Here is a 20,057-nt window from a genome sequence, read left to right on the forward strand (position 1 = left end):
GGACTCTTTCCCAGCATCCCATTTACTTCTTTAGTTACATGCTAACATAGGGAGGATATATTTTGAGGTTACCCCACCCCCTTTCATGCTCTCTTTTCCCCGGAACACAGTTTGTAGAGTTGGGTGAAAGCCAGGCAGGCGATTTTACCCGTGTTTTCACTCGGGTTTTGTTTTGTTTTTTTACTTTTGTTCTGTTATTTCTTCTACTTAAAGTGTTTACTAATAAATCTTATAAAATACTTGGAGTTTAGCAATCATTATAAAAGGCTTCTCTTCCCTTTTTTCCTTTACTTCTTCCTCCCCTCCCCGCCCAATCTCTGATAAGCAGGTTAAATGGAGAGATGATTTACCTTTCATAGCAAGATCCTAAGACTCATTCACTGAGATCTCACTAGTAGGCCACTTGTGAGTCAAATCAATAAGCATTTATTATTATGAATAAGCCTCCTGTGGCCAGGAACTGTGGTAAGTACTAAAGGTACAATTACAAAGAAAGGCAAAAAACAGTTCATACCCTCTAGGATAGGAGTCGACAACGTATGGCTCTCGAGCCATATCTGGCTCTTTTGAGGGCCAGATATGGCTCTTTCTACAGGAGCCATAAAGTCAATTTTTTTTTTCAGGCACTGTTACAGGAGCGCACTGTGAACACTATGACTCTCATGAAATTACATTTTAAAACATGTGGCGTTTATGGCTCTCACAGCCAAAAAGGTTGCCAACCCCTGCTCTAGGAGCTCTCAGTACAGTGGGAGAGATAGTGTGCGAACAATTATGTACAATTTGGGCACAGGACAAACTCAACAATGTAGAGGAGAAGGCACTGGCATTCCCAAAGATTAGGAAAGGCTTCTTGGAGAAAGTGTGCTCTTAGCTAGGGCTTCAAAGAAGCCATTAGATGGGGATGAGGTAGGAAAGAATTTCAGGGATGAGGGACAACATCGGGAGATGAAGTGTCTTGTGCAAGGGTCTGCAAGGAGGCCAACGTCACTGGGTCACAGGGCATGTAGAGAGATAGAAGATGTACAAAGCTTGGAAAAGTAGAGGGGGAAGGAAGGTGAGGATAGTATATAAGTGTGTCCTACTAAATAGAGCATTTTCTATCTGATCCTAGCTTATTGATAATGGGGAGAGGGAGAAATGTAATTTGATCTTTAGGAAGATCATTTCAATAACAGAGTGGAGGATGAACTTAAGTGAACAGAGACTTGAGACACAGAGACCAACCCACACATTATTGCAGCATTTCAGCTTTGAGGTGAAGAGGACCTGTACCAGGTAGTGACCATGTAAGCAGAGAAGGGGGCATTTCTTTTTTTTTTTTAATTAAACTTATTTAATTAATTACTTTAGAATATTTTTCCATGGTTACATGATTTCATGTTCTTTCCTTCCCCTTCTCCCACACCCCTCCCATAACCAATGTGCAGTTCCACTGGGCTTTACATGTGTCATTGATCAAGACCTATTTCCATATTTTATTAGTATTTGCATTAGAGTGATCATTTAGATTCTACATCTCCAATCATGTCCCCATTGAACCATATGATCAAGCACTTGTTTTTCTTCTGCATTTCTGCTTCCACTGTTCTTTCTCTGGATGTGGAGAGCGTTTTTTCTCTTAAGTCCCTAAGGATTGTCTTGGATCATTGTATTGCTGCTACTGGAGAAGTCCATTGCATTTGATTGTACCACAATGTATCTGTCTCTGTGTATAATGTTCTCCTGGTTCTGCTAGAAGGGGGCATTCCTGAGAGATGTTTCAAATGAAGTATCAATATGACTTGACAACTAATTGGATATGGAGAATAAGAAAGTATGAGGAGTCAGAGATGATACTAGGTTGAAATTCTGGGGGTCTATGAGGGTGGTGGTGCCTTTGACAATAACAGAGAAGTGATAAGAGAACTTTCTATCTGCCTTGGGCCAATTATGACTATTTCTACTTTAATGCTAGTATTACAAAATACAATTTTTGGGAGATTAATTTAAATACTAATTATAAATTAAGTTTAATAGAACTTCTGGTTAAAATGTTCATTTTGGTTTCAGATTCCATTTTCCTCTACTGATAACTTATAATTCCTTACTGTATTAGTTGCTAGTGAAAAGTTAAACGTGAATTGAATTTTGATAAATTGAGGAAAGTTTTCTTTTTTAATGAACAATTTCAGAAGTACTTTACACTTATCATAGAATGTTAGGGCTGGACTGGACCTTAAAGGTCACTTACTCTAACCTATATATAAAGTGTGAATGCTTCCTGGAAAATCCCTAACAAATGATGATCTAGTTTTTGTTTTTTTGAACTTCCATTAACATGGAACCATTCCCTCCCAAAGTAGCTTATTAACTCTTTTAAAATCTTGAGTTGTGAATAAGATTTCTTTTATTGAGCCAAAAAGTACTTTCATATATTTCATCTTTTGACACTAATTCTCCCCATTTACATAAAAAAGAACGTGAATAATAATTTCTCACTGGGGAAAAATGATCACAGTTTTTTCAGAAATTTCTCTACTAATTTGACATTGAACCATCAAAAATCAAATTAATGATGTACATAGACTGATGCCCAGGGATGAGACAGCTTGTTCCAGGCAACTTCACACAAGTAGGCTAACCTCATCTTGTTAATGTAACAGCTGACTGGCTACCACTACTTAAGATTCAATGCCATTAGCATTGTAAAAATAGCCCCAGCAAATCAGAAAATTCCTTACAATCAAGATAATTTGTAACAAGGAGACATCTTTCTCTATTCCTTGTTTATCATTGAGTGGGCAAGTACTTCCTGTAATTAAAGTAAATTTAGCTGCTTTTCTTTCCCCAGTTAGTAACGTTTTTTAGAGTTTGAGATGGCAATATCTAGAATTTATTGCTTTAATAAATTATCTTTCAAGCCTACCTCAATACTCTATCTTTGTTACCCTAATAATCCATGATTACCACCCTCCAGTTCCTCCTTTGAATTTAATTCAGAAGTGCTAGTCCCTTATATAGTCCTTATACTACTTGGTCCTTCTCTTCAGTTGTAAGTAATCATCTGAGAGAATATGTATAAAGCACTTAGAATACTGTCCAGCACACAGTAGGTGCTATATAAATGTTAATTTCCTTTCTTTTCTTCACATAATAATCCTCACTAAATCCTGGATTTTTTAAAACATACTTATGTACTTAATGAAACTTGGCCTTCTTTTGGGGACACCTCTGGCCTTACAATTATCCCTAATAAAGTCAGCTCCTTTCTGCTCATGCCACAGAAGAGGAAGGGTAAGGATTCTCTGGGCTCTTATCTCCCCCAAGTTCAAAAACCTTTCATCTTTTGAAGCTACAACATCCTCCCTTCATATTAACTTCCATCCTTTATCATTCTTATAGGTAACACCTCACAAATGTTATAATTTTGAATTTTTGTAGCAGCCATGTTAATGACCTTACCTACACTCTGGCCTATACAATTTTGAATTCTATAATGTCAGTGACCTTGATCCCATTCTATTATAGGCATGGCCAAACTTTGTACCCCATCACTCAGAACTTTTACATATTTTCAATTCTAAAATTCCCCCCACTCTGAATTCTGACCTCTAATTTTAGTTCTACCTTGTTATGCCTACTGGTTCATTTTTTGCCCTTATGATATATATTCTTTTAACACACCTCCCTTCAACTGTTAAATGTAGTAGAATGTTTAACCTTTATACCATGTTTTCACTGGTACTTTAGAATCCTTCCCCAAACTTGGATAAATTCAGCCAGCTACATTCTTCAGTGATGTTTCCAGAATTCCAGATTTGCTGGAGAATATCACGAATCCAGGCTACTAACTGAGTCAATTCATGGCTTAGCCAGGGTTTCATTGCTACTTGGCAGATCTCTTTATCCCTCCTTGACTTTTTCTCCCATTCACCATGACCTCCTAACTTTACTGAGAAAACCATAAATAGCTATCTAAAGTAAGCTTCTTCAGCCTTCCTGCATTCCATTTATATGAGACCATTTTTCCTCTTTCAGAAGAAAAGGTTTCCTTCTCCTATTCTGGTCTTTAGCTTTTCCAATTGTGCCTTTTATCCCATCTTTTTGTACCTCCTAGAAGACCTTGCTCCAGGAATTGTTTCTTTTCACTTAGACCCTTAACTTCTCATTGTGCCTTGGTGATTTCATTCCTATTGAAAGAAATGCGTAATAACTCTGGAAAAGAGTGTTAAAAGTCAGAGATGAAAAAGTGATAAGCAGCTAGAGAAAAGCCTACCAAAAAATGGTTGTCTGGGACAGAATAGATGAAGCTATTTGAATTCTAAGTTTTTTGTTAACTGATCTGGGAACTTGATTGTTATTTATGACATTGTTGAAAATTAAAGCACATTTTCACAGAGAAATATATAGCTGAATTACATTTTGTTGAAAAATTGCCTTATTAGCAAAAATATAAAATATAAATAAGTTATTTCTTAATTTTATTTAGAATGGGGAAAAATTCAGTTATCCTTAAGGAAAAGAAAGCAAAATTTCACTAATTACTTTAATTAGGTTCCAGGTTTCAAAATGTAGTGAAGTTTTATTAGATTTAGTGTCAGAATAAATACTTCACATGAAATAAAGTGCTTCCATTTTAAAAAGTTATTTTCTAGAATGAAATGACCTTACTTTTGGAAAAAATATGGCTTGGTCTCATATAAGTGATTTAATCCTTTTTAAAAAACAATCAAATTGAAATAAACTGAGATTTTTCCCTCCAAAGCTGACTTATGCTATTCACCTTATTCTAGTTTAGAATGTTCTTAATTCAGATTTGTAGTTTCACTGGACTTTATTTTTTTCTTAAAGGTATGGGGCTGATGCTGGTCATGCTACAGACAGCGCAATGAATTCTGCCATCAATGTTGGTGTCACTGCATTTAATATTGACAACATTGGTATTAAAGCTATGGTGACAAGAACAGCAAAACAAACTGGAAAAGCCATCTTGGAAGAATATAAAATAGTTGACAAATCAGAGAAGAAAGATGAAAAAGAAACTAATATTAAGAAAATTGAGAAAAAAGATGAATTGAAGAAGAAAGATAAATGATGCAAATACTATGGATTAATTCTACCAAAGCCTTACCAAAAATAACTTTAGTCCTTGAGCAAAAGTGGAATACTTCTCTCTTATAAGTTAACTTGTATTGAAAAAGTTTAATTATTTCCAAAAATATTTTCATAAAATCAAAGGTATGTATGTCTCCCTCATAACAAAAGTAAAAATTGTTTTTGACCTATAGAAAAAGATTGTCAAAAAGATTACATAAAATTGTTTTGTTTTATGTACTTAAAATATTTTTCAATTGTAATGCTGAGCTTTTTTAAAACTACCTTCAATCTATTATTGAATTTTGTAACTTTTCTATTTTAGAAAACAAAGTAGTAAAATAGATGTCCCTGCATGAGTTGGAGTATAGTAACCTAATTCAGTGTGTAGTCACAAGGATTAACCTAAGTCATTTACCTCCTGATTATTTCCTACTTTTTATTTATAAGTTTCTCCTCTATCCTAAATCTTTTATCAGTTTTCAGTAGCTAAGCTAAAATCTAAAGCACCATAATAGAATTAGTATTTTTTAAAAATGAAAATCTCAGGTAGCATTTTCTAAGACTTTTTTTTTCTGGCAAAGGAAATAATTGATTATTGAAAGAACCAAGGTTCTATAAAACTAGTTGTCGGGCCTTCAGGCTATGTCTTTTGCAGAAACCAGCAATTGTCTCATTGGTTGAAAATGGTTATAAAAAGATATGAAAAAAAAACACTTTATATTTTAAAGACAAATAGTTAATTAGGAGAACAAGAAAATTATTGACAATTTGAAATGTTTATTTACTGAAACTTATTTTCTGCTCAATTAACTATTAACCACTTGGCACTTCTGACACTCCATTTTAACCTTTTTTCCTTGTTTTCAGGAAATTTAATTGTACAACAGCAGAATTGGGTAAAATACTACCAGTATACTGGTTTTAGGCATTGTTACTACTGAAATTTAAGTCTCTTAAGTGTCTAATTATTTAGAATACATGTTATTAGAAAATGACATCTTTAATACTCAAAATAATATTTATGCCTAAATACCTTAGTTTCCATTATGTCAGATTGTATTTAATAGTATCGTGTTAGTATCCATTCCCTTTTAAGATCTTTAGGTATGAAGATATATAGTTATATAGTATTTGATAATTAGCTACTAATTTTTAAAAGTTGTCACTGGTTTTTGCAACTGCATTCCATTAGAATCTTGATAGAACCTGTGATAGAAGTCAAATAATTTGAAATGACTGATTATTAAACTTGAAACTATCCAAAGATTGTACTTTATGAATGAATAATATATTCTCTGCTTGTAGATAAATTAAACATATCTTGGCCTCAAACTCATCAAAAATGCTTTATGTATTTAGAGGGTGAGAAATGTGTCTATGAGGTGACAATTTTGTGTATGAGCCTTATAACTACTATAATAAAGTGTGATAGATAGCAGGTTGTTAATATGGAAATTGAACAAGTGGCATTTTTTTATATCATTGAAATGTAATTAATTTGAAAATAAAATTAGTGACTTTTTTATATGTATGATTGGATTAAAGGAAATGTAGCATAATAGCAAATGTGTGCCCAGTATGCTTATAGTTAAAAAAGTTACCAAAGTTAAAAGTTTTTTTCCCCTATCATCCCCATTGTTGTTGTCAGGCACAAACACACGTATACATACATATGCATAGATATTTTTTTCTTCAGCCTTATACATTCATAACATGTTTCAAATGGCCTGATTGAGTATAGGTTTCATTGTGACTTATATCTAGTATTTTATAAATTTTATGGATTGCTGGTGGCAATTATAATAGCCATCTTGGGCCTACTTAGATAATAACATTAATGATCAACTGACTTAAAAATGTTAAGCCAAATATCGTGGACACATGAATGAATGAATAAAGCATTTTCAAAGCATTATTACATGGAAAGTACTATGTTAATCTCTGGAAACACAAATAAAAAAAGATAATCCATGCTCTTGCTCTCACAGGATTTACATTCTAATGGAGGAAAAAAAGGCATATGGAAGATTTTAGCCACGATTCAAATAGAAAGGTCCCATAGTCTTTAGGACATAGTGGTAAAGCAAATGGTAACATCTCTTTAATAAAATCATCTTGGCTTCTAATGTTGAACTATTTTACATGACCATTGGTGTAAAAAAAACACACACACGAAACTTTATTTTTTAGGGATCTTCTAGTGATAACATTTGCAGTAGCCATTGCCCAGTTGCATCTCCCCAAGTATTTCTTCCTAGGATGAAGGCTATGTTTTGGCTTGGGATCCTGGGCTACCTCCAAGCCAGAGAGGAAATGATGATCAAAGTGGTGGTAGCTGTATTACCTACTCAGCATATGCTGTCTCCTGTCTTTCCTTAGAGTGTCATGTTGCTTGTTAGGTGGCAGTGGGTTTGCAAAAGGGTAGCCCTTTCTTCACAGGCAATGCCTCCTAAGATTATGGCTATGAAGACATGATCCACCAGTCATCTGGGGCATGATCTGTCTTCTTAGAAAAAGAGTTGTTCTAATTACAAAATAAGAGTAAGAAATACCAAGTGAAGAGCCTAAATGATGTACTTATATCCAAGTGATACTAAAAGAACCAGAGGAAGGCTCTTCTAGAGTACCACAGCAGAAAGATCATAGGATCGTTTGATGTATACATTGGGCAAATTTTTATGGGCAAAAATTTATTTTATTTGTTTTCTGACCAAAAAGTATAAAAAGTAACTAAGTGGATTTCTTAAGAAAAGGGCATTTCCTATAAATGTTTTAAAAATTAGTTCCTTTGGCTATTCTAACCATGCTTCTTTCTTTTACATTAACAATTTCCCATATTGTCTATATACAAAAATATATGTCTCTAAAGTCTATCACCTCTGTCACTGAGGTTGTCTTTGCCTTTTTATACAGTATACTTATTCTTTTCTTGTTTTTCAGTCATGTCTGAATCTTCATGATCCTATTTGAGGTTTTCTTGGCAAAGATACTGAAGTAATTTGCCATTCTCTTCTCCAGCTTACTTTATAGATGAGGAACTGAGTCAAAAAGAGTTAAGTGGCTTGCCCTAGGTCACACAGCTAGTTTGAGTCAAGATTGAAATCAAGGAAGATGAGTCTTCCTGATTCCAGGCCTGGCACTCTATACACTGTACCACCTAATTGCCCTTTGTTTTCTTAAAATATTCCAACCACAAGCTATCCAGTGTATCCAGAGCCATCCACTTAGTCTTTTCAGTACATTTCCAACCCTCTTTTAATTATATAAGTAGTTACAGAAAAAAAACTTTTGATGCTAAAAATCTTTATTTTTTCTAAAACCACTAAAAAGCACAGTCATAGAAGAGCCACTATTTGTTAAGATAAAAGTATGTATCTAAATCAAAAACCAACTATTTAAAATAAGTTAATGATAGAAGCTTTCCCAATAAAATTAGGAGATAAGTAGCTATAACAAAATCCAGGAGTGTAAGACAGGGAAATTTCTACAAAATAAAAGGGTATATCAAAATGTCAATCTACCACTATACATTATTCAAAATTAAAATCCAAGTTGAAAGAAAAAAAAAGGAATTAAAGAGATAGTCTTTGCTCACTTTTAGCCCAAGGCAATATAATAAAAATGATAACACCTAAATTTACAGATTTAGTTCTATACCAATCAAATTCCCAAGAAAGTACTTTGCTGAGCTAAGGAAAGTCCTCCCACCCCACCCATCACCACCACTTATGTGTGAGAAGCTAACCATTGAAATGTGTAAACTCACACCAAGCATGAAATGGTCCCTAGGTTATATTATGAATAAAATTCTCTGGAGTGCATATTAATTTATAATTATTTGTTAAATAGTAAAAAGCAGGTCTGTCACCTGCCTGTTGCCTCGCTAATCTGAGCTCCCTGCTCTCCTCCCATTTCATTCACTCCTACTGCTTCCCCAGGATGAGAAGTACAAGCTTCCTCGAGCCATAACTTCACTCCATGAAGTCCCTTTTTCTGAGTCGCCCTAATTGGAGAGACTTGACCTCAGTTTGGTGTCAGTCTTCAGTTGCCAAGAGTCATATGGGACAAGAAGTCAGGGTCTTCCTGGAAGCCAGGGTGCCACCAGGTTTCTGGTATGTGGGATAAGCTCCTTACCCATCTCCTTCCCACACCTTCACAGAATGCCAAAGGAAATTGTCAAAAAAGTCAGGGTTTGGGGGAAAGCAGGAGACTGGACTATAGGAAATTGGTCTTTGGGCCACAGAGTCCTAATCTTTAAAAAATAAGAAAATGCCCAGGACAAAGGGAAGTAAGTAACCTTTGACCAAAACAGAGCTAGAAAGGGGACAGTCTTTCGTCCCCCGTCCTTTCTTAAAGGTAAACATGGAAACTGACTTTTTTAAAATAACTAGAGCAAGCACAGCCAACAACAGATTTGACACTCATTTGGGGGGTTGGGCAGCGACGGAAAGAGCCCACCAGAAAAAAAAAAAAAAAAAAAAGCGCACCTCAGCAATTTTTCCTGACAGGCTCCAAAATTCTCCCAGAAGGTCAAACTGACACCGGTGTTCACCAATCAAAGAACCGGAAGGCGGGGCTGTATTGTTCTACTTCACCAATCAGGGAAGGCTTTCGAACGTCGCCCGGACTAAGAACCCTAAAGCTCGCTGGCCTTTATCTTAAACGTTCTTTTGGATTTGGCGGGTCCTCTAGGTGTCTTGGAGGAACTGGATGGCGGTCCCGTGGCATTCTTCTGTGTCCTCTGAATCCCCCGTCCTTCTGCTCTCGAACCCCCTTCTCTGCCGTTCCTCTTCAATGCGTCCCTTCGTTTCGACTTCTGCATCGCCGGTGGAGTTAACTCCAGCGGTGCGAGGCGTTATATGTCAGTCTTCCTGTCCCTTGGGACAGGACTGGGAGGGTCCGTACTACGTGACTATGGAGTGGAGGTCTCCCTATAGTGACGGCGCCTCCTCAGCTGGGAGTCTTCTCCCGTTTCCGCCCCGCCCTCCTTTTTCCAAACCGGCCCCTCGATCTAAAAGGTGCGGGAACCTAGTAAGCTCTTTAATATGGGGGAAGGAAGAGGGGATACCCTGTGCAATTGGACCACAGATCGCCTTAGATTGGAATTACTGGAAGAAACTCGATTGAAGTGAGTTGGAAAAAAACGAAGAGAGAGAGGAGAGGAGAGAAAGAGTGGTGGGGGGTGGGGAAAAGAGGGTGAGAGTCCCTCCCAAGCCTTCTGTGCTGTGGAGGTAGCTGGGGTCGCTGATGTTTGCCAAGTTCCCTTATACTTTATTTGTAGTTAAAATGCCTTTGGTCCATGTACATACATATATACTTCCTAAATCCCTTCTTTCGTCCCTCACGCCTTTCCCTTCCTCCCTGATCCCTGACTGGTGGTCTAGAGCATCCGCAGGAGACCCTCGTCCAAATGCCAAATCACTGCCCAAACTGTGAACCTAGAGAAACTCGCTTTCACCTGCCTCTGGACCTCATTTTTCCTATCCGAAAAAAAAGGAAAACTTTAGACCAAGAACAGGATCCCTTAGCCTTGAATCTTGTAAACACCTGTGTAAATGGATCCTTCGCACCAAAGCAATAATAAGCAGAGATGACCCACAGGCTTGAACTGATGGCCATGTTTTACACAATGTAAACCCGGCAAATTTCAAAACTCGACCACTTCTGGGATTCATTTACACTAACCAGGATCAGGGTATATGTGGCCTGTGAGAATTTCAGTACACAGGTACAGGGAATTTATTATTTTTACTAATCTTAATATGGCTCAGAATAGATGGATATAAATACTTATATCTCACACGTAGACAATATACAACATATATAAATATTTTATATATACATATACACATATGTTTGTATTTCTGCCCGTGGGAACTGATAAAATCACCAACTGAAGTAGTATAGAGGGAGAAGAGAAGGAGGCCCAGGGCTCAACCTTCATAGACTTTATTAGTAGACATGACTTGGATGAAGATTTAGCAAAGGAGAGAAGACTAGAGAGAGAAAAGGCTAGAGTAGTGTCTGGGAAATGTGAGGAAAAGATAGTATCAAGGAAAAGAGAATGATTGACAGTGTCAGCTAGAAAGAAGTCAAGAAGCTGAGGATTGAAGACAAATTTGTTAAATAATCTATTTACATAATCTATAGACAACTATATATACATATAATATCTAGATAGATCATCTATAGACATATCTATATTTATACATAGACAAATATATCTTCTGGAGGAAAGACACTGAGACTATCTGGAAAGGACTACCATAGAAAGTGGAGCCTTAGTTGATACTCAAAGGAAATTAGGAGATGCCACCAGGGAGAGTTGAGAGAGTATTTTCTATTTAGCAAAGTGAATTCAGAGCTAGACTTGAACACAAAAAGACCGGAGTTGGAATCTATGTGAAGGACAGAAGTTAAGAGAGAGACATAGGACCGAAAGACCAATTATGAGGCCATTGTAAAAATCCAGGAGAGGTGACAGGGACCTGATCTATGGCTGGGGTTATAGAGTAGGGAAACTGGTCACACATAAGGGAAGGTGCGGAAGTAGAAAAAGGTAGGATTTGGCTGCTGATGAGAAATGTGGAGTTGGGGAGAAGAATGATAATGCCGAAGTTGTGAACTTGAGAAATGGTGATGCTCTTGACAGAAAAATGGAATTTTTGAATAGGAGTAGGCTTGGAGGGAAAAGATAATGACTTCTGATTTTGAAAATATTGGGTTTGAAATGTCCCAGAGACATCCCTTTGACATGTGCAATAAATAGGCAGTTGATGATGTAAGACTGGGCTCAGAAGAGGGATTGGGACTCATTGATTATCTGCATAGTGATAAAAGTTAAACCCAGGGAAAGTGATGAGGTCACATATTATATAAAAGAGACCTAAGACAGAGCCTGGTGGGTTTACACCTACAATTAAAAGGGAGTGAATATGGATGATGGTTCAGCAAAAAAAACTAAGGCCAGTCAAGCAGGAGGAGTAGGAGATAGTGATGTCAGGAAAAAGCCTATCAAGGAAATCAATACTGTCAAATGCCGCAACAGAGAGCTCAAGAAGAATTACAAGTGAGAAAAGATAATCTGATTCTGCAATTAAGAGATTTTTAGGGGCTGCAGGGAGAGATTATTGAAAAGATAACTTTGGAATGAGCAGTTTTAGTTGAGTTATAAGGTGGCAAGTCAGACTGAAAAAGTTTGTTAAATGAATGGGAGGAGAAGAAATGAAACACAAGTAACCTTTTTCTAGAAATTTGGCTAAGAAATGAAGGGGAGATTGTAAGATGTAATTTGAAGGGATGGCAAAAATCAGTTAAAGTATTTTTAAAGATAGAGGAGAGCATCAGGAAGACTCACCTTCCTGAATTCTCTTAGACACTAGCTATTTGAGCCTGGGCAAGCTGCTTATCCGTATTTGCCTCAGTTTCCTCATTTGTAAAATAAGCTGCAGAAGAAAATGGCAAATCACTCCAGTGCCTCTGCCAAGAAAATTCCAAAATGGGATCGTGAAGACTCTGAAAATGAAAATAACTGAAAATGACTGTACAATAGTCGAATCCCCTAGGGGCTATGAGAGTGTGAAGGGGAAGGTTGGGGGAGGGGGTTGGAGTTTGATAACTATAGTGGGTAAGCATCTGCTTTAATACAAAACAAAGGAATGGTTTATATTTATAGTTCCTAGAGGCACTTAGCTAGCCAAAAGTGTTTCTTGATCAGGTTAGAGATATACAAGATATATTCTATCAGAATATCACTTTAGCACATCCTAGAATGGAGCATATAATGCAGAGGGGTAAAATTGGAATTAGGGAAACCAGTTAAGAAACTACTGACAGGGGTGAGACTGAGGACACAGAGCTGTTGGCCTTGGCTATTTGCTTCTCCTAGTGCCTCTGGCTGCTTTGTTTTTAGAGTTTTTTAGTCTATTTTTTACAGTTTTCTCCATTGTTTCCTGTTGAGCTGTTACTTTTTGTACTATACATTTCATTGCTTCTAGCAAAAATCCTCTCATTTTTTAATTTGTTGCTTAAAAAGTTGTCTTGGCATGGGAAACCAGACCTTTTGGAATCTTATACAAAATAGGAGTAAATTAGGTGTCCAGTCAGTTGCCTGCCAGACTATCCTTTGAAATGCTTGACTTTCAGTGGATTACATTATGGACAACTACTTTAGTTGTACAGAATATTTTTTTTCTCTTAAGTTTTTATATGCATACTATCCAATTGGAGGGTGAAGATAAAATGTCTCCTGGATAAGTAAAATGTTACTGTATTCATTACAGTATTTTTTTTTCTACTGAAAGATGATGAACATTATATAATCAGTTTCTTTCATTATACAGGGATATAGTGCAACTCACAACACTTGAAATCAGGAACAAGATAGTGGAATTAGAAGAAGAATTAAAAAGTGTTGAGGATGAAGGTATAATTTTTCTTTATATTATTATTTTTCTTACTAGGAAAAATGATAAGAGAAAATTGTGCAAACAGTATTGTAATAACTGTTTATGTTTGGTGGTTAATAATATTACATAACCATGCAATAAAATTCAACTTCAATAGATCTATTGACATTTCTATAAGTGTGGCAATATTTTCTTTCATCATTACAGGTTGATACAGTTTTATACTTTTTATCTTGGAATGATCTTATACTTATTTTCCCACAGATACTATTCTAGGTAATTTTATGTTCTATGAATACCATTTTCATGCTTGGGTTGTTTGATTTGTTTGGGATTTGTGTGTGTGTGTGTGTGTGTGTGTGTGTTTATAAAATAATTTATAATTTGCCATTACTGTCTTTCTTTCTCTTTCTCTCTCTCTCACACACAACACACACACAAAATCTCTCTAGCTATCTGTCTTTCTCTTTTTCTCTTTCACACCACATATACTTTAATGTATTATTCATTTTTATTTTTTTCATTTAATAATTTTTATTTTTTAGAAAAGTTAACATGGTTACATGGTTCATGCTCTTACTTTCCCCTTCACCCCCTGACTCCCCCCCATATTATTCATTTTTTAACTTTCTTTTCTTTTTAAATTTTGAGTCCCAAATTTTGTACCTCCTTACCCCTTACCCATTGAGAAAATAAGCAACATATCAGTTATACATGTGAAATCATATAAAACATATTTCCATATTAGCTATATTTCTAAAATAAGAAAAATCAATAAAATGAAAAATATACTTTAGTCCATCAATTCTCTTTGGAAGTAGATAGCATTTGTTCATCATGAATCCTTTGGAATTGTTTTGGGTCATTATGTCAATCAGAAATGTCTTTCACAGTTGATCATCACAACATGCTGTTAATATGAACAGTAATCTCCCAGTTCTTCTCACTTCACTTTGCATCCATTCATAAAAGTCTTGCTATATTTTTATGAAACCACTCCCTTCCTTATTTCTTATAGCACAATAATGTTCTATCACAATTATATTCCATAACTTTTCAGTCATTTCCCAATTGATGAGCATACCTTGATTTCCAAATCTTTGCCACCACAAAAAAGCTGCTATAAATATTTTTGTACATATAAGTTCTTTTCCTTTTTCTTTGATCTCTTTGGGATACAGACCTAGTAATGGTTTTGCTTGGTCAAAGGTTATGCATAATTGTATAGCTCTTTGAGCATAGTTCCAAATTGTTCTCCAGAATGATTAGATCAGTTCAGTACTCCATCAATAGTTCATTAATATATCTATTTATTTCCCTCAGCTTTTGTCATTTCTAATAAATATGAGGTACTGCCCCAGAGTTGTTTTAATTAGGCATTCTTCAGTCTATAGTGATTTGGAGTAATTTTTCATATGATTATGGACAGATTTGATTTCTTCTAAAAACTACTATTAAATCCTTTGACATTTTATTAGTTGAGAAACTTTATATTAGTTCATTGTCTATGATACCTTTTAGCATAATGCAGTTTCCTTGATTATCTCTTTTAAATTAGGTCTGTTTTTGCTTTTGCTTTGTCTGAGATCATAATTGCTATCCCTACCTTTTTTACCTTAGTTGAAGCATATTTTTATTTTGTTTTTTAAAACTCTTTGTATCTCTGTTTCAAGTATGTCTCTAAATGAGATACTGTTGGATTCTGATTTCCAATCCATTTTGCTATCTGCTTCTGCTTTATGGGTAAGCTCGTCCTATTTACTTTCACATGATTACTATCAGTGCAGTTCCCCACTATCCCATTTTCTTCTGTTCCTTCCTCAGAGTCTCTTTTTATTCTGTCCGTCCTCAAAAACTTATTTTGCTTTTAATCACTGCCTTCATTAATTTGCCCTTCCTTTTATCATCTCCATCTCCCTTTTCTTTCATCTCCTTCTTCTCCTACTTCCCTGTAGGGTAAATTGAATTTCTATACACAACTGAGCATGTGTATACACACACACACACACACACACACACACACACACACACACACACACACACACACACACACACCTCCCTCTTCAAACCAATTCTGATGAGAATCTTGTTCAAGTACTGCCTGCCACACCCCCATTTTCCCCTGTGAGAAAATGTGAGAACATTTTCCCATTTTACCTCTCCCTTTCCAGTTTTCTCAGTGCATCCCTCTTTCTCTCTCTCTTATTTTTTTTTTTGAGATCATTCCAACATATTCAACATTCTGATGTCCTCTGTCCATGTAAACTCCATTTAACAGTCCCATAATAATAATAAAGTTCTTAAAATTTACATGCATTATCTTCTCATTATCTCATTTATTGTAAACAGTTTAACATTATTTAGATTCTAATTGTTACTCTTATTTTGTTTATCTTTTTATCCTTCTCTTCAGTCTTGCATTTGAATGTCAGATTTTCTATTCCGCTCTTGTTTTCTGGTAGGGAGGTTATGTTTATTTGTGATCCTTCATTTTCAACATGTGGCTAGCTTCCCACCATTTCTGATTATATATCTGAATTATATCTCCTATGCGACTTTTTATAAGTTACAGTTCGAAATATATAGTAATTGTGCTTTAAGTAGTTTAAGTTAAATAATATTAGTTCATTTCTTCTCATTCAGAATTAATATTCGTTAACAATTCAGAGTGATATGCTAGATATTTTGTAATCACTAATACAGACATGAATTTGGAAAATTCATCTCCCCCCCCCACTGTGTCAAGTAATTCTCATTTTATCTTTTAATTCACCAGTCAAAAAGGAGTAACAGAACTGTGTGTGTGTGCTGCTTAAAAAGAAGTGTTGATTGGTTGATAATTGAAAAATGGGGGTGGGGAGGGGTTAGACACAGAAAGCCTTCTTAGGAAGCTATTACAATAATCCATGGAAGTGAAAGAAATCCTAGTGAGAGGATAATACTTCAGAGGTGGGATGTACAGGACTAGCAAGATTGCTGAATCTGGGATATGATGAATGAGATTTCCAGTGGAATCTCTTCTAGTTCTTTGTGCAATATGGAAGTTAGGAAGAGTATGAGAGCTCAAAATTTACACTTTCCCAGTCAATCTAGTGTATTCATGATGTAAGTCAACATATAATTGTACTTTTTCATAGAGCCTCAGGGATATATTTCCTCTCTGTAACGGGTTTTCAGTTCACACCCTTTTCTGTAATAGTAGAAATATACATAATTTCTCCTTAACCTTCAGCAGAGGTAGTGAGTTTTCTGCCCTTTACTACAATTCTTTAAGTGAAGGCTGTAGGGTTGCTTTTAAGAAATATTAAAGGTGCAAATTGTATTAGATGAACTCTAAGGTCTTTCCATCTAATGAGATTCATTTGTTAGCTACTTTGTATAGTTAGAAAGAAAACTAGTGGAAAAAAAAAGAACCAGAGCTATCTAGAAATACAATAGTCTATATTTTGAGGTAATGACTTTTTATGTTTAGCCAAAAGCTTACTGTTTCAGGTGTGTTTCAAGGGGGATACGTGTTCATGGGATAATAGGTTAGTATAAAAGACATCTAAAGGTACTCCCAGATCTGAGATGATATAATTTTATATTTCTTATTATGATTTTAAATATAAAAGTATATTTGGAAAGAAAAAAATGAAAATGGATCTAAAGATAAGAGTAGTGCTTTACATGGGTTATAGGAATAAAAATTTTTCTTTCTAAATAAACTTGCAGTACTTATAAATTTAAATTTAATAATAATGACATAACACAGATATGAAACTGGTAATTTTGCTTTTGTTCTTTTTCTTTATAAAGGTAATGAATGGAAAACTCGTTATGAAGCTCAAACTGAACTTAATAATCAATTAGAAAAGCAAATATTAGGTCTTCAAGAGAAAATGGCCAAAATTCATGGAAATCCTTCAGGTAAAGAAGCAATAATATAAATGTTTTTATGAATGTGGCAAAACTTGATATTTTTTTATCAACAACTGATGTTTGCTTTGTTGTAGATAGATTATCTTCTATTCGTATCTACGAACGGATGCCAATGGTGAGTAAAATATTAATTTCCCTACATAATTAACCAAAGGGAAAATTTAGAAGTAAATTATTTTGGAAAACTACAAAGAATGAAAGATTTTTTCCATAAGAAGAGTTATTCTAAATATGGTTTCAACTACATATACATTTTATAGAATCCTCTCATTTTTCAATACAGAAAAGCCTATACTTTTGTATCTCAGTTTGGAAAGTTAGATGTGGTATTGAAGCAAATAATTTTTCTTGGAGCAATATCTCCATCTTGTGTAACTTTTAGGAATTGCTATTAGAGCTATTTTAAACTTAGGGGTTTTTTGTTTGTTTTTTTAAATCCTGGGGGCAGAAATTTAATTTTAAAATACCAGTATAGAATAACTTTTGTTTTTTTTAAACCCTAAACTTCTGTCTTAGAACCAATACTCCGTATTGGTTCCAAGGCAGAAGAGGAGGAAGGGTATAGTCAATAAGTGTTATAAGTGACTTGCCCAGGATTACACAGCTAGGAAGTACCTGAGGCCAGATTTGAACCCAGTATCTCCTATCTCTAGGCCAGACTCTGAAATCCACTGAGCTGCCTAGCTGTAAAATAATTTTAAAATGTTATGTTTACAGAGATTCACTTTGGGGCTCAGTGGTGTTAAATATTTTAATTTATTCTAATGAACAAGATAGCTTTTTTGTAAATAACACTAAAATTTTAAAAGTGTCCAAAATGTTGGAAAATTAGGATTAAAATATCTTTGTAAATTTAAGAAGTAGTTTGGAATTAAATGGAGTACAGTAAATACAAGTCCATTTGGAGATTGGAGATAAATTCAGAAATATAAGATGGTAAAGAATAACTATTGGTAACATGTTTTAAAATGGTTAAAATGTTAATAAAGAGGGACATTGGTAGAAAAATGGTTATAAACTCTGAGTGAGACTACAACAGGAGGAAGGAAGGAATGGAACAGACCTGGGACTCCAAAAATCATTAGTCAAGATTTAGTGAGACATCTAGAAAAAAATAAGCTGGAGGAAGACATCTAAATAGCTAGCTAATGTCAAAACTAGGTATTTCATTAGAACCAATCAACAGCTATTATATTTTACCCTAAAGGTCTCTGCTTTCCAAATTTTCCTATTTCTTTGGAGGATTCTACCATCCTTCTAGGCACCCATGTTTACAATGTCATAGTCAACCTTAAGTCATTCCTTTCCCTCAACTCTACTATCCAATTTTCAAGTCTTGTTGACTGTATTGTCATGATATCTATGGAACTCTTCCCTTCAGTTATTTAGCTAGCTAGCTAGCATCATCCCTAATTTAGGTCACAATTACTTTTTGTCTCTACTATAGCAATAGTTTTCTCATTGATAACTCTGATTCTAGTCCTCCTTTTCAATTTATCCAAATCATAGACCTGACCATATTATTCTCTGTTGAGAAATCTTTAGTGGCTCCCAATTGCTTCTATGACAAAATACAAACTCTAGATTGGCATGAGAGACCTACGCAATCTAATTTCAAATGGCCTTATTTAAAATTACACCTGTTGATTCTGATATTCCCTGATCCAGTCTGAATGGCCTACTTGTTCTTCCCCATAGAGGACACTTCATTTTCTGCCTCTGGACCTTGCCCAGATGGGTTTCAGTTTCCTCACATCTGCCTTGTAGAATCCATTCCTTTTTTCAGCTTGGTTCCTACCTCCTTCAAAAGGCCTTTCCTGATTTCCTCAGTTTTCAGTATTCTCTACTTCTTGTAATTATTTTGTTATTTTTTTTTATATTTGTCTTCTTGGCAAAGAGAAGAAACTGAGGCAAACAGGGTTAAGTAACTTGTCCAGAGTCACACAGCTAAGTATCTGAGGCCAGATTTGAACCTAGGAAAAAGAGTCCTGACTCCAGTCCAGCACTCTGTCTACTGTGCCACCTAGCTGCCTAATTATTTTTGTAAATAACTCTGATGCTGTGGGAAGAGAACTGGATTGGAAGTTAGTAGACCTGAGTTTAGATCTCTACTGCCCTTTATGAACTCTGTGACATCGTCAAGGCTCCTGAGCTCTCTGAGCCTTAGTCTCCTCATCTGTAAAATGATGTAGTTTTATTGGATGATCTTTTCAGTCTCAATGAGCCTGTGATCTTTCCTGTACTACATATATATGCCTCCTCCTTTCCCCCAATAAAACATAAGCTATTTGAGGGCATGCACTGGTTTATTTTTGTCTTCGTATCTCCACCACATGTACATAACAAGTATATGTACCCAAGAGGTGTTTTGTACCTAATATTGGTTGAATTGAATTTTCAGGGGAGTCCTCAGCACCCCAGGAGAACCTTTCAGTTCTGATCTAGGACTTGTCACTAAAATAATGCAGTTATTGCAGGGGTTATTGCCAGGAAACAGAAGGCTAAAGGAGAGATTCTAAAGCCCTATTGTTGACCTTAGATGCTTCTAAATGTGGTACCCCAAAGTTACTGCACTCAAGCATTTATAGATGCTGCATAGCCAGCTTTGTGGCTGGGAATTAGGTAGGGAAGCACTTTCAAATCACCATT

General features: G+C 35.4%; 2 protein-coding genes across 5 annotated transcripts in view; both read left to right on the forward strand.

Moving 5' to 3' along the window:
• SPART (spartin) overlaps positions 1-6,988 on the forward strand; it is a 43,920-nt gene extending 36,932 nt beyond the window's left edge. For 3 of the 4 annotated variants that reach the window (XM_044668258.1, XM_044668257.1, XM_044668259.1), the window contains one exon: positions 4,834-6,988. In XM_044668258.1, the coding sequence (XP_044524193.1) occupies positions 4,834-5,077 (244 nt within the window). In that variant the 3' untranslated portion in view covers positions 5,078-6,988. The remainder of the gene's footprint in view (positions 1-4,833) is intronic. The other variant, XM_044668260.1, reaches the window with a different exon arrangement.
• Positions 6,989-8,521: 1,533 nt separating this feature from the next.
• Positions 8,522-20,057, forward strand: part of CCDC169 (coiled-coil domain containing 169) — an 82,983-nt gene continuing 71,447 nt past the window's right edge. The window contains 5 exon segments of the mRNA XM_044666086.1: positions 8,522-10,207; positions 13,422-13,489; positions 16,814-16,825; positions 17,286-17,396; positions 17,483-17,523. Of these exon segments, the coding sequence (XP_044522021.1) occupies positions 10,125-10,207; positions 13,422-13,489; positions 16,814-16,825; positions 17,286-17,396; positions 17,483-17,523 (315 nt within the window). The 5' untranslated portion in view covers positions 8,522-10,124.

The sequence above is a fragment of the Gracilinanus agilis genome, chromosome 3 (assembly GCF_016433145.1).
Source record: "Gracilinanus agilis isolate LMUSP501 chromosome 3, AgileGrace, whole genome shotgun sequence".
NCBI classification, from domain to species: Eukaryota; Metazoa; Chordata; class Mammalia; order Didelphimorphia; family Didelphidae; genus Gracilinanus; species Gracilinanus agilis.